The 22,752-nt window shown below is 44.1% G+C and overlaps 1 protein-coding gene across 5 annotated transcripts in view; it reads right to left on the reverse strand.

Moving 5' to 3' along the window:
- Positions 1–22,752, reverse strand: part of STK39 (serine/threonine kinase 39) — a 440,397-nt gene that overhangs the window by 177,859 nt on the left and 239,786 nt on the right. For 4 of the 5 annotated variants that reach the window (XM_026492623.4, XM_026492622.4, XM_026492621.4 and 1 more), the window contains 3 exons: positions 6,698–6,807; positions 6,353–6,454; positions 4,137–4,270 (listed from right to left, as the gene is read on the reverse strand). In XM_026492623.4, the coding sequence (XP_026348408.1) occupies positions 4,137–4,270; positions 6,353–6,454; positions 6,698–6,807 (346 nt within the window). The remainder of the gene's footprint in view (positions 1–4,136; positions 4,271–6,352; positions 6,455–6,697; positions 6,808–22,752) is intronic. The other variant, XM_057318301.1, reaches the window with a different exon arrangement.

A 22,752-nucleotide genomic window follows, 5' to 3' on the forward strand; every position in this document is an offset into this window, starting at 1 on the left:
AGAAAAATTATCAAAAATCTGCATTTACTCCTCAACCTGCTTGCATCTGGCTTGTTTCTGACACACTCTTCAATGAGTTCAAATCATCCCCAAATTGCAAGCTCCCAACTGTCTCCAGTTGCTCAAGAAATATCAAATTTGTAATACAGACCGAACACTGTGGATGGAAAGACATAAAGATGAATGACACAGGTTCTCCTTCCAAAAAACTTACAAATTTATGAGGAAATTGGATGTGTAAGCCAATAAACGCACATAGTGTGGTAAGTGCTATAACAGACATATCCTCAATATACTGTAGGAAAACTAAGGGCTGTAATAATTCCACTCAGTCAAGAAGAAAAAGGCAAATAGTGAATGGCAATCCCAATTGCCTGAATACTTAGGAACCCCTAGGCACTGTGCTATCCTCTTTTTTTTTTAAGAATTATTTATTTATTTTGAGAGAGAGAGCGGGTACATGCAAGCAGGGGGAGGGGCAGAAGGAGAGAGAGAGGGGCGCCTGGGTGGCACAGCAGTTGAGCGTCTGCCTTCGGCTCAGGGCGTGGTCCCGGCGTTATGGGATCGAGACCCACATCAGGCTCCTCCGCTATGAGCCTGCTTCTTCCTCTCCCACTCCCCCTGCTTGTGTTCCCTCTCTCGCTGGCTGTCTCTATCTCTGTCGAATAAATAAATAAAATCTTCAAAAAAAAAAAAAAAAAAGAAGGAGAGAGAGAAAGAGAATTTCAAGCAGACTTCCCGCTGAGTATGGAGCCCTACAAGGGCCTTGATCCCACCACCCTGAGATCAGGACCTAAGCCAAAACCAAGAGCCAGACGCTCAACTGACTGAGCCACCCAGGTACCCCTGTGCTATCCCCTTTAAGCGAGTGATTGTATTCCATCCTCAGGACAATCCTATGAAGTAGGTGTTATTAGGCCCATTTTACAGACAAGGAAACTAAGTCATGTAGATGATGATAAAGTAGAGCTAGGAACCCATCCAGATTTATCCAACCCTAAGAAGATGGGGCCTTTCAAGTAAGTGTTAAAAGAGGGTGGAAAGGGCCAGAGGAAGAACCTTTTGGACAACATAAGCAAAGCCAGAGAAGACAGGAAATATTCATGGTTTCTTTCAGATTTGTGTAGCAATTAAATGTCTACTTATTTAGTAATGAATACATATTTTAAAACTGCATCCTATATAATAAATTCAGTATTACTTTTTTCCCATTCTCATATTTCATGAATTTTTTTTTCCTCAAAAGAAGACATACAAGTGGCCAACGGACACATGAAAAGATGCTCAACATCACTCATCATCATATGCACATCAAAACCACAAGGAAAGGGACACCTGGCTGGCTCAGTCGGTAGAACATGCGAGTCTTGATCTCGGAGTCATGAGTTTGAGCCCCACACTGGGGGACAGTTTACTTAAAAAAATTAATTTAATTTTTAAAAAAGCACAAAGATGTATCACCTTACACCTGTCAGAATGGCTAGTCAAAAAGATAAGAAACAAATGTTGGCGAGGATGTGGAGAAAAGGTGCCCTCATGCACTGTTAGTGGGAATGCAAATTGGTGCAGCCACAGTGGAAAACAGTATGGAAGGTCCTCAAAAAATTAAAAATAGAATTACCATATGATCCAGTAATTCCACTACTGGGTATTTACCTAAAGAAAACCAAAGAAAACACTAATCCAAGAAGACAGACGCACACCCCTATGTTTACTGCAGCATTAGTTACAACAGCCAAGATATGGAAGTAACTCAAGTGTCCACCGACAGATGAATGGATAAAGAAGATGTGGAACGTATCTACAGCGGAATATTACTCAGTCATAAAAAGGAATGAGATTTTGCCATTTGCAACAACATGGATGGACCTAGAGGATATAATGCTAAGTGAAATAAGTCAGAGAATGACAAATACCATGATTTCATTCAAATGTGGAATTTGAGAAACAAAACAAACAAAACAAAACAGACTCTTAAATATGGAGAACAAACCAGTGGTTGCCAGAGGGAAGATGGGTGGGGGACGGGTGAAATAGGTGATGGGGATTAAGAGTACACTTATCGTGATGAGCGCTGAGTATATAGAGTTTTTGAATCATTATATGGTGTACCTGAAACTAATATAATACTGTATGTTAATTATACTTCAATTTTTAAAAGAAGAGTCCCCAAGAATTCATTGTACCACTTATATTCTCCGTTATTAACAGAGGACAATTGCACAATAGTGAGATTAGATTAGATTATAATGAAAATATCTAAAAGAAGTCCTTAAACTATTAATACTTTGTAAATCAATAAGTTAGTAAGACAGCACTCTTAGGGGAAGACTTCGTAAGAATTCAAACATATGGTGCAAGACTCTTTTTTTTTTTTTTTGGCAGGGGGTGGTAGGAACCTGACATTTGAGCTCATATAATAAATAACTCCTGGGAAGACTTTCAAGATTATTAAGAAATAAGGATGGTTTGTTAAATTTAACATATGATAATCTAATTTATTCTGACTAATTTACAAATTCCTAAAGAAATCTACTGTTGTATCATGAGTATACCAGCAATTCTACCCTACAGTATCTTTTTCCAGAAGGGCTAGAAATGTGTGACATTACACTTCATCACCACTAGGTGGGATCTCAACTAGTTTGAGAATCACAAAGACCATCAGCAATAACCCAGGGCTAACTGGGCAGACAGGTACCTCTCTCATTGGGCTCTGGAGGATCAAACTATTTCCTTGGTGATGCCAAAAATTTATGTTTGGAGACGACACCAAATACAAAGATAAGACAAGCAAGTGTTGCAGAACAAAATATGAATCTAATATCATCTTCACCTGATAGGAGTGTGAAGAAGTAACCTCAATAAAAGATCAGTATAAATTCAGAAGAAAAACAAGCCGTACAAATCAAATATAAAGGGCAACGAAGATGTTTAAGCAGAAACAGCCTACCGGTGTGACAAAACAATGATCCCTTTTACAATAAATAATTTCAAGATCCTTGACAGCAGTCTTTAGACCTAACTCCATGAGAATGGTGACTGATATAGAGAAGATTCAAGGCGAATTCAGTAAAATGTAAAGGAGTGAAGAGAGTAGCTACAAAGAATGGGGTAAAATAATGGCAACTGTGTTTAATCTGGAGAAGGGCTGCCTACTCAAACAGCAGATTACTGTGTAAAGAGAAAAGGCTTACGTTTCATAAAGGATTTAAGAAAACAGGCATCCCTCCAAAATCGGGGTCCTTCCCTGAAAAGGAAAGCCTCAGAAGAGAAGCCAGTTTTTACGTTTTCAAATCGAACCTTTGGGTGGATGAGGTGGCCAGCGACTCCCCAGAGGCCTCTCCAGGTCCGTGGTCTATGCTCAGGGTCCGCTAGGGCCACACCACACACAACCTAGCTCGACGAAGGGACTCTACCCAGGCAAGGCCTGTGTGGCTCACGTCATTCACATTCTTCTTTAAGCGAGAAAACATGGGGCTATATTATCACTAGCCGGGGTATTTCAAAGTCACAGAAATTACGAAGGAAGAAACAAACGCAGAAAACAGACATACTACAGAGCAGGGCAACAACCCAAGAAGAAAGAGGAAACACTAACGTTAATTTCAAACCATTTGCTTCTGTTTATATGATTAATGTTTCTAACGCAAAAATCGTAATCTTCTTTACCGATAATCTTTTAAACAGCACAACTTGTTCTGCAACTAAAGGGAAGCTCATGCAAAATTCAATAGCTCTGCCCGGCTTAGACTGGAGCTAGCAGGATATTCAAATCCTGAGAGGTCAGCTCAACCTGCACAGTGCGGAATACTAGCTTCTGAGCGCGCGGCTGCCAACTTCTTTTTGATTTCTGTTCTACTTCATTTCCTTTGATGACAGAGCGCACACCGAACAAACACAGTGAATCTCATTAACACTAAAAATTTTCCTCTGCCTCTCCCTCATCCTCACTCCTCTCCCTCTCGCACCCACCCTGTCTTCCACTAACAGGTTGGAAACCAGGGGCCGGAGCAGGATTTCCCCTGAACCAGAAGCACCTTTCAGGTGTCCTCACACAGCCTTTTCCCAGCCACAAGCAAAGCTTTGTCGTGATTCAAACCAGGTCATTAACTCATCCCCAAAGTTTGACATACCTTTTAGAGGGATCTTTCTGAAGACACAGTGAAAGTAATTTCCTAAAGGACTTGCCGTACTTTTTCATCATTTCCTTATCCTCTACTCCTGTTTCTAAAGTGGGTGGATCGTTTTGCAAAGTCAACATTAACACCTGCAGCGGAAACAAATACCAAGACAGAATCTCAGTCCAGCCGCTGCTGCAGTCGAGTTCTTAATGTATCACAAAAGCGTTAGAGACCATCCTTGATGAGGTGCTCTCCTGTGACTTTAACCTTCCCGAAAGTGTGCACTCAAAGTACTCATTTCCTTTCGCAAATCCGTTCATGTGCCCTTTCACCTTTTTGTTATTCCATTGACAGAACTTACAAAATCTGTTGTGTGTGTGAAGAACGATGTCCCAAAGCGGCTGGGACAGAACTTCTGGGAACTGGCTCTCAGACGGCCTCGAGAAGCACGTAGCTCCAGCACAGGCTTAGCGAAGGCTGGGGCTCTGGCTGGGAAAGTGAGGGGGAGCGGGAGGAGAGGCCCAGAGCAGCAGTGAACGTCCATGTGTACAGGTCATTCATAAGTAAGGAAGCGCCCGTACTCAAGGCTTCTGTTAACACACTGCCAACCCTAAAAATAAATCCACAACATCCCAGAAGGTAACAAATGATCTTTTTTTTTTTTTTAAATGAGAATATTGCTTAAAGGCTTGGCAAAATTGAGACAGTAAGCCACTGAAAGTTAGCCAGGATACAAGTTACTAAAAACCATAACCAGAGCAAGAGGCCACGCTGCTTCTGGAAGGGGACAAAACGACATCAAAATACAGCTTCAAATCAAAAAGGTAAAAATTCCATTCATTCACAACATCGAAATTCCTTGCTTAAAAAAAAAAAAGAGAATTTGTAGTAAACTATTGACCTATATAAAAGGAACAAACCTCATTAATGCATAAATCGGCCTTAATTTATGCAAATGTTATACATGCCAAGACTCCTTTCAAACACTTTCAGATGTGTGAATAGATGAAGGATTAAAGTGACAGTTTATTGTTTGTGGAGGATACCAGCAAACAGAAGACAGTGGGCGAGCTGTGAAGTACCGGCAGAGCCCCATGCGACGTCAGGCTGGGGTTAGCAGTGGGACTTTGGATTCGGGTGGGAAACACGGAGGAGTGGGGAAAGAAAGAAAACAAGAAATAAGGAAAAATAATGCAGAAAAACTGGATGGAAGGAAAAATCCTGAGTTGCTTCAGTGCTTTTTCTCTGCAAGGTCAATTCAATTGTTTACACCTCAACTTTGAATTTTCTGCTAACAAAAGCAGATATGTATACACACACACCCCCTAATCTTAAGTATGTTAAAAATATGTACATAAATACAGAGAGAAAAGAACAATGTAGTGAACTACACTAAGACCTTAACAGGGATTGTCTGTGGTTGATGAGATTATGAATGATTATTTTCTTCTTTATTCTTGTTCGGACTTCCAAATTTTCTCTCATAAGAATATATTAACTTTTTAATCAGTAAAGCTATTGAACTTTGTTAATCCTCGGGTTTTTCTTAATCCTCCTAAATTTTTCCAGTATTTTCCTAGGAAAAAGTTGAAACAAAGACCATATTCTCTGTAAAATACCTTCGTCATTTCCACCACCTATTTCAGCCCCCAAACAAAATCTAATTGGGTCCATCAGCCCTGTTACCACCATCTCAGAATAAGTGAAATAATAAAGGAGGGGCCAGTTAAAAGAATCACAAAAATTTGAAAACACTATCCAAATGTAGGTTACTGCCTAAAAACACTGGGCTCCCTTATTTCAGATGAGTCACCAACATGACAGTGAGCACGGGGGTGAAATGTTACAGATCATTAAAAAAAAAGGGGGGGGAATCCATCGCAAAGATGATTCACTATAATCTATTTTTAGATTTTCCTTGGGGACCTGGGGTCTTTGGCTATCCAAAGAGTAGTGACCAGCATTTGTCCCAGTTCTCAACCTCCACTGGCCAAAGGGATCGCAGTCTTCAGACAGCTCTGTGCTAAGAATGTAAAGCAAGCTTCAAAGCTGGGAACCGTACCACTTTTGTCCTATCCTGTCCACATCGGACAACATTTAACTTGGCTGCGTTCCTCCATTAATTCTCCTCAGGTCTTAGAGGAAAATGACTATGTTTAAGAGAATTACAGAACAGATTCCATTAAATCCGATTTCAAGCCCGACATATTATTTCCAACAGTAATTACTTTCATAGGAGGGTATTTGTGATAAGGCGCTGCTCCTGTTGCTAATTCAATGGCAGTTATTCCAAAACTCCACATGTCAGCCTTGAAGTCATAGCCTCTCACCTAAGAACAGAAGGAGGAAAAAACACAATTACACAGCAGGCACGTCACACACCAGAAGTCTGTATTATCGGAGGTCTACGGCAGGGGTGCACAACTTGGATATTACTTTGCTAAGGCCCAGCAATCGGGAACTAAATCTTAATTACATGATGCATTCTAGTAAAATGATTGATTTGAATGACATGTTAACGAATTTAATGATACAAAGCATCACCTTTTTTTTTTTTTTTTTTTTTTTTTTACCTGTTCCATGACTTCAGGGGCCATCCAACACGGAGTACCAACAAATGTTTTTCTTACTTTATTCCGGGTAACATCACCCCCTGTTGCTAAGAATGCACTTACCCCAAAATCTAAAAGAAAAAAAAAAATCACCCTTATTTTATGTAAGACATTATGGCTTACACATTCTGACTTTATAAACCTCTCTTTTCCTGGTGACCTGTCCAGTGATGATGAATTGTTCCAAACACCATGGCGCTCTCTCGGGGACACACCAAGGCAGTCCCGCCACCCGCCCTCCTACACTTTACCAGCACGGGTAATGGGTCAGCAAGCCCACCAATCCAGAAACTCAGCATACCAAGTTATTTTTTCTACCAAAAAGGTATCGAAAGTTGTAACTAACTAAAAGTCATAACTAACTAATGAAAAGTCATAAAGGATTATATCAATAAAAATTCTCATAGCCCTAAATATAAAGGACCTTAGCTTTTAGCTAAGATTCATTTCAACAAATCATTTCTAAGAATAGCGCTGGAAGCAGTAAAACCAGTATGTGATGCAGTTTCTTTTTATGTGTCTCTTTTATTATGATTATTTTCCAGCCTCTTTAATTCCACATCACCAATGTTTGGGGAGTGATTTTTTTTTTTAAAGGTGGCTTGGGGGGGAAGGTGAAATAGAGGGGATTAAGACACTTATGGTGATGAGCACTGAGTAATGTAGAAAATTGCTGAATCATTATACTGTACACCTGAAAGTAGTGTAACACTGGATGTTAATTATAATTCAATAAAAAGATTTAAATAAAGGATAAATATCATTCATCTTCCACATTCTTACGGCTTTACTTAAACAGTGCTGACACCTTAGGCAAAATCATAATAGCAAATCCACGACCCCAGGTACATAAAGCCAACGTGCCCAGGTTTGTACATATGTAGCAATCAACACAAAGGAAAATCTCAGTCAGCAAAGATTGTTTTGTTTTGTTTTTTCACAATGTTTGCTTTCTGGATAATTTTCATAGGGATAGATACAATGGATTGTAGAATGAAATGATACTCTTCTTAACATTCATTACATACTAGAAATTCTTTTGTGGGAAGATGAATCAGGCATACTGTATATACAAACACACATGCATTTATGCCAAAATGATGTTCGTTTGTGACCACGGAGAAGGAACACCTGGTGATTATTAATATATGCATTTCTGCATAGAGTTTTATTAAAAGTTAAAATTAGTTATTAAGTTAAAGTACCAACTACTCAGGGCTAGTATAGACCTACCCCCAAGAGCCAACTCAAGGACAGCTCAACAGTAAGCAGGTAAACAGTAATTAAAAAGGCAGGCAACACCTCAAAATGCTGCAGCAGACTATGTAGCCTGAGCCCCTTCAAATTGCTCTCCTATAGTTCTCCTTTGTTGGTCCCCTTTGATGACTTGCCAGGATGACAGCAATTACCAAAGAACAACATCAAGCACAAACCAAGGTCAAAACGTATTAGCATTTGCTTTGGGTCTTCAATATTAAGTTATGCAGTAACACTGTAACCAGTTCCCTGAGTTGAAATATGTTGACTGTTTCATTTTATTTACATTTAAATTTACTCAACTCCCAACAGGATTTCAACTACAAGTAAAAGGAATAAAAATTGACAAATGGAGTCTTTGTTCCAACTGCTCCTCTCATGATAATATTGAGCAAAAGCATATTTTGAAAATGCTATATAATTTAATTTGCACATACGTGCCAAACTCTAAAACTCTTTGAATTCTTATATTTCTGTCGGAAAAACGAAGCCTTGTGAAAAGAAATCTCTAGAACCAGTGAACCAGTCTCCTGCGGGTAGGAGCAAATAAAATTCATGTTCTTACAGAAGAGCTAGCTGAATTAAATTATTTGTAAGCATCTCCTATATTTGGCTAGAGGAAAAGACAATATGATCGGCTTTGAAAAATATTAATTTCAACTTAATTTATGTTATTTCTGGAAAGTTCAACAATGAACCCAACATTCCACTTCTATTAAAATAATTTTGTAACAAGGGTGCCTGGGTGGCTCAGTCAGTTCAGTGTGCCTTAGCCTCAGGTCATGATCCCAGGGTCCTGGGATTGAGCCCCACATGGGGCTCTCTGCTCAGCGGGGAGCCCGCTTCTCTCCCTCCGACCCTTCCCCTGCTCATGCACATGCATGAGTACGCTTTCTCTCTCTCTCAAATAAATAAAATCTTCAAAAAAGAACTTTTTTGTAACAAGATAATACTAAGTACATATCATCTGTAAATAAGTAAGAATATCGGTAGAAATTGATCTAAGGAAAAATAGATATTTTAAAATGCAGTTAAAACAATTCTATACCGGTCTCTCCTTAAAGATAAAAATCCAGATAAAAATCCATAGTTAACATTAAATTTTTTTAATTCCTTAAAAATGATTAGACCTTTTTAAAGCTGCAAAACAGCTGAGAAAAGATGTACGGTACCAATTTATTATTGACAATATCCCTTCAATATATCCTTCATGATTCACATATTTATTCATAGTCTCCACTTAGAACACTCACTTTAAAGCCATAAACAGATGGTTAAATGTCTTTAAAGCTCAGAGCAAAAATTCCAGAAGCAGAAAACGCCAATCCTAACATCTACTCACCCTTATGACTACAGAGTAAATACGCAATTGGCTCCTATGCATTGCCGATGTGTATACAGAAAGATTTCTATGTACCGAGAGACAACACTTTGACCGAAGTACACAGATTACCTGTGTAAAAAGGAAAATTGTTCTCTTCTGTCAAGACAGCGTGCACAGGAGGGTGAGAACAAGGGGTGGGGCAGAGCCACTGAAAAGAGTCCTTGTTTCCCAAGAGGGACGTCTATACAGCTGAAGGGAGTGCAAGCAGATACACTTGGGTCGGAAACCATGAACGTTTCTCTGGCAACATGGAATCAAAGGCTCCACATAGAGTCAGCCAGCCCATCTCCCTGCCTCCGGGAGTAAGAGCATCTTAAACCAGAAAGAATGCTGTCATTCTAGGCACTGAAAGGCTCGCTCACATCTTTTGAATCCACCCACTTTCCTGCAGCCTCCTAAACCCCCACCTTCTCCAGCTTTGTGTAGGACCATGCCCTGGCAGCCAGGCCGTCCTCGGTCACTACCTGACTTCTCCCTCAACGGGCCTTCAAGGCCTTCTGCTCCCCAGGATAAAGTCAAAATCCTGCAGCACAACCCGCAAATCTCACTCCCCTTTTTTCCTCTCCCGCCTCAGCTGCCCCTACTCCCAAATTCCGACCTTGAGCCTCCCCCTGCTGAACGACTCCCTGTTTACTCCCCAGATCCATCACCAGGCCTGCCCTCCCCGCTGCCCCTCACAGTCTGTGCACCTGATGCTCCGTGGTCGTCCAGGTACGCTGTTCCCTCCGCGAAGCCGAGCGCGGGCAGCAAAGGCCGTTCTGCGCATCCCTAGGGAGAGCGGAAGCGTCCGTGGCATCCTGACTCCCGGTGCCTTGGGGCTTCTCCACAGCCGCCTGCGTGTTAGGGTGCGGCTAGTCTGAGGCGTGTCCGACACCTTGGCCTCATTTGTGGTGCAGGATTAAGCCACTTTGGGAATGGTCTTATTTTTATACACGTGAATGCAGAGCCCCAGACAGATGTGCAGGGTTGACGGCAGAGCCCGCCTGATGTGGAGAGTGGGCGGACCCTCCAGGGGACAGCACAGTCCTCACCGGCAGGGGCCGGGGGTCCCAGCGGTTAGGTGAGGCCGTGCTGCTCCCCAGCCGGTGAGTCTGCCAACCACTTAACCTGGGCTTCTGGGCCTCTGTTTCCTTACCAGCTTTCTCAGTTCTGCCTATTTTTATATTACGACCATACTGATAACACTCTCCTGCTTCTTTTCACCATGGATAAATCGGCTTTCCAATAATTGTGAGGTAGATCGATGAGCTACTATTCTCTGCCTTTGAACTGGGGTGAGGGGATAAGCATTAACATTTTTACAGTGGTAGATACCAAATATGAGAAAGATACGGTTCCTGACTTTAAGTCTTGACCAGCAAGGAGAGGGAGGCCAGGAAACAAAGAACAGAGCTACGCTGTGCCGTCTGTGTAGACAGAGGAGGTAGGGGCTGTAAGAGCCGTGACAGATTCCACACCCAGCGGGGCCTGGGACCTGGCCTTCAAGAAGACGTTAAGACCTGGATAGGCAACCCTAAAAGGCCATGGCATTCCAGACAGAGAAGCAGCCTGGGCAAAGCACAAGTGTTGAGCCAAGAAGAAAAAGTGTGTGACAGCTGCAAGGGTCGAACCTCAAATACCTACAGGGGCCAGGCATCAGCACAATCTCAACTGTTAAAGGGCACCTGACCCTCAGTGTCAGTACAGGGGGACGCCAGGCAGTGCTGGTCCCTCCCCAGGAGCCCATTCTCAGTGCACGCTGCTGCTATTTCACTGGAAAAGAAAGTCATCATAGAGGAATAGGGCCTGGTGGGGCCGATGTCCTAATTTTCCCAGAGCAAATCAAACATCAAGATCTTTACATAAAACCTCTTTTCTGTTGTTGTTGGCAACAAATTCACTTAAAAAAAACATTGGAAAGGCAAAATAAAGCAATTATGCCTCTCTGGTTTAGCCTGCAAAACGAATCTGCTAAGCTGCTATGAGGCCTAAAATCTACCTAAAATACTTTAACATACACCATGCAATATTGTATTTGTGAGACCCAAGTGGTCAACTGGGCATTCTGACCCAGAATGCCCAGCGCCAGAAGGCTCTGGTCGCATTTGATTAAGGATGCCAGAAGCAGCTGCTAAAAGTATTTCTGTTATCTGTAAGTATAAATAAGTACGAGCCGGGTGAAGGCCCAAAAGGGGCTATTATTGGAGAATAATAATGCCGGTCACCTGTTGGCAGGCGTGATGCATGTGAGAAACAGGCTTTCACAGATGGAAGTAAAGGTAGTGCACAGAGAATGGCTACAATATTTCTTTTAGCTATCATTTTAGCTAACCTCACCACTCTTGCACGAATGAAAAGAATCCAGCCAGGCCCAGGAGTACGCTAAATCTCTCCCCAGTTTTAGGTCTAGTTCGATTCTAGACACCAAGTATACATGCACAAGAAAACTGCATCCGGAATTTTGGCAAGTCTGCTTCAAGTGAATTTTTCATTCACCTAGAGGGACAGAGAGCAGGAACTTCCCTGAGCCTACAGAGCAAACCACGAGAACTCTTTAGGGGGCTTGCTTGCTAACGAATGGCAAAATTTGGTCTGAAACCTGATTTCCTTACAACCTGGGAGTGGCGTTGCGGGTGAAGAGCCAACCCTGACCTACCGCCAACAATGACAACAGCTATTAATGCCTAAGAGAAGGAGCCTGAGTTGCACATGAGAAATTGGCTCAGGTTAACTCAACACTTGGCTAGAGAATAATGGAATCAACATTTGATGGCTCAGAGCTTCCTAACATGGATGCAAAACACGTTACAACAGATCAGATCCCTTCAGACCCGCCAGCAGCTGGCTGGGGGTCTTGGGGAGCAGGAGCGCCCGCAGCTGTGGGGCCCCCTGGCAGCTCCTTGCTTGAACCGGTCTCTTTTCCCCAGTGGCCACGGTCTAGAAAAGTAGGAAGCACCGAGACTGTGGAGGCGCCCAGCCACAGAGTCTGAGAACCAGGCAAGGGAACTTGAGCGCGATCCACTCGGCCCCCCGGACTACCGCGGTGCTCGCTCGAGCCAAAGAGGAAATTTGGAGAAAGGACACATGGGGATGTTCAGGAGCAAAATCAAAGGACCTGTATCTGAAGAGAGACTCTGGAAATGGAAAGGATTAGACAAATTCTTAGGAAAATACGATGATTTAGTGGCTATTGGAATTGAAAAAGAGGAAGGAATTAAAAAGATTAAATGTCTTGCCAAAAACCACATAGCAAGTTATCGAGGGTCTGGATAAAATCCACAGCCCTTCACAGAGGAGTCAGGCAGTTAGCCCTGGTTTCCGTTTTGAGAAAATTCAGTGTATTTTTCTGTACTGAAAAAGAAACGCAAGATGGAATAATGGGGTTAATACTTCACAACTCTTGAGCTCTTCCCTGAGTAAAGATCAAGTTGTGATTACCCAACACAGAGAAACTCATCTGAGGTTCCCTGGTTAATCTGAAATGTCATGTTTATATCATCAAAAACAATCCCTTCACAATTTGGTTTGACTCCCAGGTTTCTTTATTTTTTTTTCACAAGAGACTCTTAAGACTTTACTGGCAAAATTGAAGTGTGTTTCTAAACACCCAGGAACATTTTCAGGGCTGCCAGCATCCGGCCTTCCTGAATCCCACAGGTTTCCTTAAAATGCCATGCCATCAAAGCTGGATGAATAAAGCAGCATGTAAAGAAGTACATTACAATTTAAATAATACGAACTATATACCCGTGGGTATAAAACAGAAGCGAATATTTCCTTAACAGAGCAGACTACGGAAAGTTGTTTTAAACACCGTACTGAGTTCTTACTATGTTGTTTTTATAAAAGGTGGGCCGGTGGTAGAACACCCCACTCATGGTTCCAGAAGCACGGGGCGTTCACACTAACCTCTCAGCCATGTGGGTTCAGAGGCCCGGGGCTTCCAGAGCCTTGATTTAGACACAACCCTGGCCTTCTGGTGAGAGCTAACGTGGGAACGTGTGATGTTAATTTACAAAGCCGTGTTACAGGACCTGAAGAGCATGAATAGAAGAAATACATTAATGTGCCCAGCATCCGGTCCTCAGAACTAAAGATGACATCTTCGGCTTGCTGGCAATTCCTAGGTGCGGTTTTCCTGCTGGCTTTCTTGGTGAAAACACACACCAGGGTAAGGAAAGGCGTTAGCAGTTACAGAGATAAACACCCCTCCTCCAACTGCAATCGGCTTATTCCACCCAGACTCGTGTTCCTCAAGCGCAGGTCTGACCATAGCACACTCCGGCAAAACCTGCCTCCCGACGAGGGAACTGGACACGATAGCAAAGCAGCCCCGCGCGCCACAGCTGCTCCCGTCCGGGGACACCAGGCTGCCCGTACCGTTGCTCTGACGGCAAGGCCTCCCCAGTTACCGCAAGCCCTGGCACAGTGTTCTTGGCTGCTTTCACTAACCAATCGCCGTTTTCCAATTTCATTTTTTACGTATGATTACATGCAGCCTTTCCACCAGTTCTTTCTGTTTGTTGTATTTTTGTTTATAAACGAAGTAGGAACGACTTTTCGCACTCCTGGAGCCCTGCCATCTTCAGAGAGTCGTCGGATCTCCGGGCACTGAGGGCCGGGGCTGAGGGGAACCAGGAGGGCCGTCCCCTCGGGCCCGCTGGGAATCCCTGCAAACCCAGACAGCGCTGACTTGGAGGTGGCTGAGGGGACGCCTCCAGTCCGCTGGGTGGGCACCGCGCCTCTGGGTACCTGGGCCCTGCTCAGCAGCACGCAGCAAACCCCGAGCAAGAAGCAGGGCCCAGACCCCTGGGGGCCAAGTGAAGAAGTGGCAAGACCTGGGACGGTGGCTGCCACCACTCCCTGGGCTCGTGTCCTTCTTGAAATACCGCCACCCTGCTCATAGGAGTAGTTCTTTCACTACTCTGGTAGTGGTGTTTCAGTGCACCATGAACAGAACACAACTCTTCAGGGGCCAAAGGGTGACACACTTGGCGTGGGCTACGTGGCCGCTACTCAGAGGCATACTCTGACGTCCTGACGGCTTCTAGTGACAACTACACTCCCCGATCATTTACTTCAACGGCTTCGAGCCACGGTTTCACAGGCTATAAAATGGGGAGCTCAGAACATATACGGTAGATTCTGTCATGGTCCTTGTTGGCTGCCTACCCCACATCCACACCCATCCATCCTTCTCTGCCAGAACCCTGATTTTGTTTGCCAGGCCTCAGGGGATTAATCGTGCTGCTCTAAGCCAAGTATGCTGCTTGGCTCCTCTTAACCAGTGCGGGATCTGAGGGTCTGCCCTAGTCCTGGCCCGTAAGATCCAAGGGGGGCACACTGCAAGCTCTTGCACAGAAGTTCTTCGCCTGTATAGAAGAACCACCATACAAGGTTCCTTTACTCCCCTCTCCCCAGCCTGGTGAGGACACTGTCATTGAGGATGAGATGCTGGGACTGAGTAGCCCATGGGGACAGGCTCTGGCCGACATACTGAGATGCAGGACAGAAAGCAGGACAGAGCCCACAACCTCTGGGATATCGCTGGGCTTCTGCGCCAACCCTGGAACCAAAATGCCCCAGACTTCTGTTATATGAGATAATTAAATGTCCTTATTGCTCAATCTCCTGCCCATCAAGCACTCTGGCATTTGCACCCAAAAGCTTCTTAACTCTGCAGTCACCTGTCTCTCCCCAGGCCCACCATGTTTATTCCTGCTTCCTGATGACTAAGGGTTAACCATTGCATCAGAGGCTAAAGGCACTGCCATCCCCAAAAGGACTCGGTAAAACCAGCAAGAAAACAATTTAGTACACAGTGCAATTCTGGAATTTTAAACAGCTCTAGTATTAAGCATGGCTTTTAATGCCAAGGGCACAAATCAAAACAAATAAATGCCCAGGCAACTCAAGAGGAAAAAAAAAAAAAAAACACTGCAAGGAGAGTTTAATTCACTTTTTGGCCCATAGTTTCTGTTTTGGGCTACACTTACATAAACCTTCCAGAAACAGAACAATACACTTCTAAGAAAATAAGAGAAAGAAGTATCTTTGACTTTCGCTACTCAAAAGTGGAGTCCACAGACCAGGATCATCAGCATCGCTGAAGAGCCTCTGAGAAATGCGGACTCTCGGGTCCCACCGCAGACTTCCTGAGTCAGCATATTGTAGCAAGATCCCTAGTTGATGTGACGCACAGGGAAGCTGGAGAAGCACTGCTCAAGAGTATGGTCTTCCCAGCAGATGCTATGGCATGATTCGGTCTGACTGGATGATCTCAAAGTTGCCCAACGCCATGGCTTCCCTCTTTCACCTCTTAGATGCAGAGAACTCCAGCAGTGAGAGACAGTAGCAGGAAAAAAGTATTTATGCGTGCACACTCATGTATTTTATGACCGAGTAAGCACGAGGGCAATACTTTCAGAGACCTAAATCACCTCCCACAGAGAACTGACCCCATGATTCTCAAGGCTGTGTCAAGCAGGACAAATTCACACATGTGGCACACTCCAATCTGTACAAAATCTTTTGTTAAAATACAAGAACAGAACTTATGAGCACCATACATACTAACAGTCCATCAGTAACAGCTGCTCAGCAGAGCGCCAGGGCACAGAGAGGACGGGCTGCGGGTAGGTATCCTTCTCAGCGCAGATGTTTGGAACACTATTCCTTTCTCAACCTCTGCTATGCAATTGTGTGAGGGTGATACATGATTAGAGCGATAACCTTGAATCTGCTCATCTTTTAAGTAAATGATAAACATATTGGCCCCTTATCTACTATTCATAATCACTATTTCATTACGGATTGGGACACACCACCTGTCCTGTCTAGAAGGAAGGCTGGTACCCCAAGAAGGACCAGACAGAACCAAAAAGAATTCTCTGAAACCCTCGTTCTCCACCCAATCGCCTTTCCTCTAATCAGACTCCTGGTTTTCAACTCTACTTATTCCTCCTTGTACCCAAATGGTGTTCAGTGGCCTTCTTTGGCTCTAGAGGCTGCAGTCCCAACCACAGCATGGCGTCCCAGGCATCTACTCACAGAAAACACCATCTGCTGTATTTCCTGAGACTGGACCCCGGAGTCCCTTCTCGGCTGCTCTGAAAAACCCGTTTCCCATCCATAAATGAGGGAGGGAGAGGCAGTCCTGACCTTCTTTGAAACATCAGAAAATGACAATTCCATAGCCTTTTCTTACAACAAAAGAAGAAATTAGAAGACATCATATCCGTATTCCCTGAAGGAAGAGTTTCACCTTTCAAAATAAAAGAAACACAAAGAAGTAAACCTTTCCACGATCGGCCTCTCGTGTGGGTAGATTCTCAAAGTTGCCATCAAAGGTTTCCTTCAAATGTGCTAAATCTTAACTCATAAAGGATTTAACTAAATCTTAGCCACTTGTTTGTACTTCGTACACGAGTCAACATCCATTCACGATGCCACAGAGGAATAACAAGAAAATTTCAACGGGAGAATTATTGGTAAAAGTGCCGAGGATACACAAGCTGCCACTCAGTCCCTCATTTCTCATTCCCCCCATTCTCGCACTCGGGACAACACAGGCTTAACAGGGACAAAAAGATAGTAGGGTCAAGTGTTGGCTGATGTCGATTCACATTTGGTTCACCATTCAGTTGACTAATGCAATCAATCAGCCAAAGCGTGAAGGAAAACACTAGTTTAAGATGACAGCAAACCACAGATAATCCGCCCATCTATGTCGGAGCCACAGAACCCTTCACCAAAGCAGGTGAATTTCCAGTGACAAGAGGAGCCAGAGGCCATTCCTGGTGGGACACCAGCAGAAGACAGGGGTGCAGGAAGACTGGAGCGATAATTCCAGGCCAGCTATGCTGAAGGTGCCCAGCGAGAGCCAGCTTTCTCAAGTCCAATGACAGGCATGACCAAGAACTTACTAGTGGTCAGCTTTCTATCGAATGTGGTAATTATGATGAACAAAGGAAAACCACAGATGAGCTCCAAATCACAGATTCACTCTTCCCCGGCTCCCCAGTGCGGGCGGGATATCTGTAAAGACGCTCTGGTAAAGGCAGTCACAGGACAGATACTTGGCTTACTCTCCCCTCCGTGCCCAAGACCATCCTCTGATTTGAATGCTTTCAAACAGGGTAGAGAATTTCTTTAGTGACTGAGGCTAATGAAGGGCCACTCTAAGATTGTGATGTAAGACAGGTCCTGAAGAAAGTCTTGTCAATCTTCCTTATTCTTCGGTTAAAAAAAAACTGAGCCCCAGGGGGGCTGAACTGTCAAAAAGCACAGTGTGAAGAGCAGGGGTGGGTGAGGGGAGCCCAAGAGTAAGGAAGTGAGCCAAGGCCTGACAGAGCAGTCAGGAGATCTGAGAGTGATTGGCTCTTACGACCTTCAAAATGACTTTAAGGGCATCCAGAATTGCTCAGCAGTCCTCGGTGCCCCCCATCTCTAAGACCTACTCCGCTGAACCGTCAGAGCTGTTATAAGGAGAACACTAGGGAAGCGGATTAGACAGGTATCATTTCCCCAGCCAGACCCATGCTCTGAAGTCAACGGGGGCGCCCGGCTGGCTGTATTTGCAAAGACGGGCACAGGCAACTTAGATCAAATAGTAATAAGTCTAAATTTCCAATGCAATATTCATATACCTGCAGGTGGTCTTTTTCATACAAATCTCCACTTAACTAGCTCTAATATCAGAAGCTTTCAATAAACCAGAATGACCCATCTGTACACTCTACGAGAGATGGTCCCTACGGGAAATGGTTAAAATAGCACAATTTCAGTTGCCAGAAGCATTTAAAGCAACAATTTACATCATTTCCACAAAGTTTGGAGAAGGATTAGTTGAAGCTAACACAATTTTCAAAGAATCTGCAGATTTTTTAAATCTGCAATAAAGAAAACCTCACATTTAAGACTCTGAACACTAGGGGCGCCTGGGTGGTACAGCGGTTAAGCATCTGCCTTCGGCTCAGGGCGTGATCCTGGCGTTATGGGATCGAGCCCCACATCAGGCTCCTCCGCTATGAGCCTGCTTCTTCCTCTCCCACTCCCCCTGCTTGTGTTCCCTCTCTCTCTGGCTGTCTCTATCTCTGTTGAATAAATAAGTAAAATCTTTAAAAAAAAAAAAAAAGACTCTGAACACTAAAGAGTCACAAACTACGACGGTCACAGTGTTCACTTCTGCTGCTCAGTATTCTTCTAATCTACATTTACTAAATAGACATATTTTCATTCATTCATTCAACGACGATTTACTGAGTTCTTACTAAGTGTCATTTCCAGTTCTGAACACTGGGACTATAGACCAGAAACCCCTCCTTCATGAAGCTGACCTTCAAGCTGGGGCAGCAGCGGGAAGCAGAGGTAAAATACGGTCAGTGAGCAAAATTCCTAAGTGCGACACACAGCAGTGCTTCTCAGCTCTTCGTGAGCATCACGACCACCTGACGGCTTCTTCACATACACACCACAGGGCTCCACTCCTCCCCAAGTCTCAGACTCAGCAGTTCCAGGGTTGGAAGAGCACAGAATTTATGTTTTTAACAAGTTCCCAAGGTGATGGTGATACTGCTGGTCAAGGATCACACCTGGAAAACACTAACACGGTGTACACTGATGTACGCAATAAAGAAAAAGAGAGCAGGAGGTAGGGAGTCCAGGGTAGAGGAGTCTGCAATTTACCAAAGACCGGCCATGGACGCCTCACTGATGTAACATGTGCACTAAGATCTGAAGGAGGTACTGGAAAGACTATTCAGATGGGGCAGCCAGTGCAAAGGTCCTGAGGCAGCAGCATGCATGGCAAGGAGGCCAGTTTGACTGGAATGGAGTGAGGGAGAAGATGAATGAAGAGATGAGATCAACAAGATCATGTTAGGGGCCAGATCTTGTAAGGCCAGGTGGGCCATCATAAGAGCTGTGACTTCACTCTGAGATGGGAAGGCAGTGGAGGGCTTTGAGTAAAGGCATGACACAAGCCGACTTAGTTTAACGGCATCAGTCCGGCTGCCATGCAGAGAACAGAGGAGCAAGAGTGCTCTTAAGGGTAAGAGACCACCTCAATAACCCAGGCAAGAGCTGCTGGTGGCCCAGACCAGGATGACAGGGGAGGTGGGGAAACGGGGTCAACAAGAGGATTTGCTGACAAACTGGACAGGATGGGTATGAGAGAAAGAGAAGGATCAGGGAACACCAACCCTGGCCTATTCTATGGAAGGACAGAGCTGCCATTAAAAGAAACAGGAAGACTGCAAGAAGGGCTTTCTGTTAGGGGGCAAAGGCGTGACAGAGCTTTTCTGTATTGAAAATTATACAAGCTTTAGAGTTAAAAGGAAACTTGAGAGGCCAAGAACCACATTTTATAGGTGATACAAACCATGGCCAGCAAAGGACTTGGCTGAGGGCACAGGTTAAGTTAGTGACCTGGAAAGCTAGACAGTCCTTGGCTACTGTGTCTTCAAGTATTCCATGTACTCAAGTGTTAAATTTATATTGCAGAGAGTATAAACACGTTAACTCTATTCAGATTTCCTACAAATCTCTAACCTATGGCGTGATGTAGTAACTTCTAATATGTTACTGATCAAAAACACCTTTCCCCAAATCATTCCCATTTAAGATTTACTCCCCATGACAATCTATTACACTAGACCTAATGTGGCTAACCTAGATTCTCCAGGCATATGCATTTCCCTCCACTGACAAATTTTTGAAATTAAATTTGATAGTTAACTGTTTCATAGGTTTCACCTGATCTGTAAACTTAGGCCAGTAGACACGGTGTCTCCATTGCTGACCACCATATCTGCGCATAGGGCTAGGCCTGCACCACAACAAACGCTCAGTAAAAATCTGCCAACCAGGGTTCCTGGGTGGCTCAGTCGCTTAAGCGTCTGCCTTCAGCTCAGATCGTGATCCCGGGGTCCTGGGTTCAAATCCAGCATGGGGGGGGGTCCCTGCTCAGCGGGGAGTCTGCTTGTTCCTCTCCCTCTGCCCGTCCCCCTGCTTGTGCTCACTCTATCCCTCTCTCCCTCTCTCTCTCTAATAAATAAATAAAACCTTAAAAGAAAAAAAAGATCTGCCAATCACCACTTCAGGTGCATTAAACCCAATCAACCGATGTTCGCCTTTTCACCAGGGAAGGGCCGTTTTTTTGTTCTAACAAATGCCAGTTCTGGGAAGCAGACAAACAAATGAAGAAATGACCATGCAAAGAACTGAGCTGGACCGCTCTGCTCTTAGTCTAACAACTCTTGTTTTTCCCAGACATCAGCAGCTTGTGGTAATATATAAAATGTAATTTAATAATGACACTGCAGGCCTTTAAAGGCAGGAAGGAAGAAAGGAAGAGAAGAAGGAAGGAAAGAAGGGAAGGCGGGAAGGAAGGAAGAAGGAAGACCAAGCCCCGTCTGCCCCATGTCCTCCCAGACGCTCCTCCTTGAAGCTCCGCCACGTGCCCCATGCATGTGCACAGCTGCGGCAAGACTGCAGCGGACAAGCAGAGCAAAGAGCTTCCCCCCATCACGTTCACCCGGTCGGCCTTCCTCAAGCGGCTGCTCCAACAACTGCTAGCAGCTGCTCAAGGATGGGAAGCTGCTCAAAATCTCCCCAAGCATTTCTCACTGATGATAGACACGTGGAGTGGAAAACCGGGTTTCCAGAATTGAACACATTCTTGCTTCATGCGAGGGGTTGCACCACGTGTTACCACTGATTTGTCAAGATCCCAAAATTCAGGGAGCTACATTAATTTGCTGTCCCTATTTATTTAAACAAAGAAACAAAAAATGTATGTATGAAAATTCTGACGTAATTCATTAAGCCATAATTCACATAATTATCAACTTCCTGAAAGTCAAAAAACATACATTTTGGTTCACTATAAAGCACGTTATGCCCTCCAAAGATCTTCATTTGCACTTGGACTCTATGTTCTGAGTGTGCCACAGTTGTTAATTCTGTGCGTCGCTTCGCTCTTCCTCAACTGTAGTCATCATTTCGTGCGCAGCTAGCTGCCTAACACAGAGCTTGCCTTCCAGCAGGAAGCAGAAAAGCATGAGCGGGCAAGACCGGAAAAGCAAGCAGGGCCTTCATGGCCATACTAGGGAGCTAAGGGCTTTATTCCACCAGCAACAGTTTTAAATTTTGTGCAAGGGAATTATATGGTCAGATCTGCACTGCACATTTTTCACTCTGGTGATATGGGGGGAATCAATGGGGTAAAGAAACAGGGAGAGCAAAATGATGTGGCAGGGTCAGAGAGAAGGCCGCCAGCCTTGCCTCCCTAGCCTCTTCCCTGTGATCTTACAACGTCCTAAGTAATTAAAGGGCCCCACCTCCATTTCAATACAAAAGCAATGTGAGCTACTTAATTCTAAAATGGACTGTGCGTTAATTCCTTTAGCCCTCTAGTATTTTTCCACTGTTTGGATATGGAAACTGAGGCACAGAGTGCTTAAATAACTTAGTCACAGGGCTAGAGGGAGTGAAACCACAGCAGTCTGATGTCAGAGCCCTGCTCCAGGCCAAGGCATCCACAGATACAAAGACATCGTCATTTCCTGATTCGGATGCCTCGGGGGCCTTCAGACCTTTCTGATATGAATCAGAGGCTGCTGCCTCGCTTGCACACAGGGAGCCCATATTACCTTGCATGAAGCAGCAGCCCCTCCTAGCAAAAGAAATACTCCTTCCACCCCATTCCCCCATCCCCCATCGACATGCATTCACCAGAGCACAGAAAGAAAACAAAAGAACCTAACAGCTATGGGAATAAAAATGCCACCACCACGACCAACAATGAAAAAACCCCCACACCAAACAACAAAAACAAAACAAAACACAAAAACAAAAAACAAAAAAAAGCACAACTCCACCACTACACGCACCTTCCTCTGGCTCCTTGAAAATAACCAGAGTACTGGAAGCAAGTTAAATCTAGTTGCATGTTTTCCTGGCCGAAGTTTTAGTCATAATTGTCCAAGACGCAGACTGAAGTTCAAGATGTACTCAAAGGCTGACTAAGGATATAATCTCCCTCCCAAAAAAGAGAGACACTACCCAAAGTCATACCAATGTGCCTTAGACGGTGAAAAACCTAAGGTGTACATAAGCTTGACTTGGATGGTCTCAGATACATTGAGATAGATGTAATGATAACTTTCCAAACTTCTGAAGTATTAGGCTGACTTAGCTCAGTCAAATTTGTTATGAAAAACTAGGAACGGGAATCACATTTACACACGCATACACACAGTTAAAAGGCAAATGTAAGAAAGTTAGCTTAAGATCTACCTAATATAATGCAGTGGTATGCTTCTAGAAAGTCCTTCAGAAAGCAAATGTTCTGAAATCAACATTTTAATAGTACATTTACAGTGGTCACTATTTA

The sequence above is a fragment of the Ursus arctos genome, unplaced genomic scaffold, assembly GCF_023065955.2.
Source record: "Ursus arctos isolate Adak ecotype North America unplaced genomic scaffold, UrsArc2.0 scaffold_1, whole genome shotgun sequence".
Taxonomy (NCBI): domain Eukaryota; kingdom Metazoa; phylum Chordata; class Mammalia; order Carnivora; family Ursidae; genus Ursus; species Ursus arctos.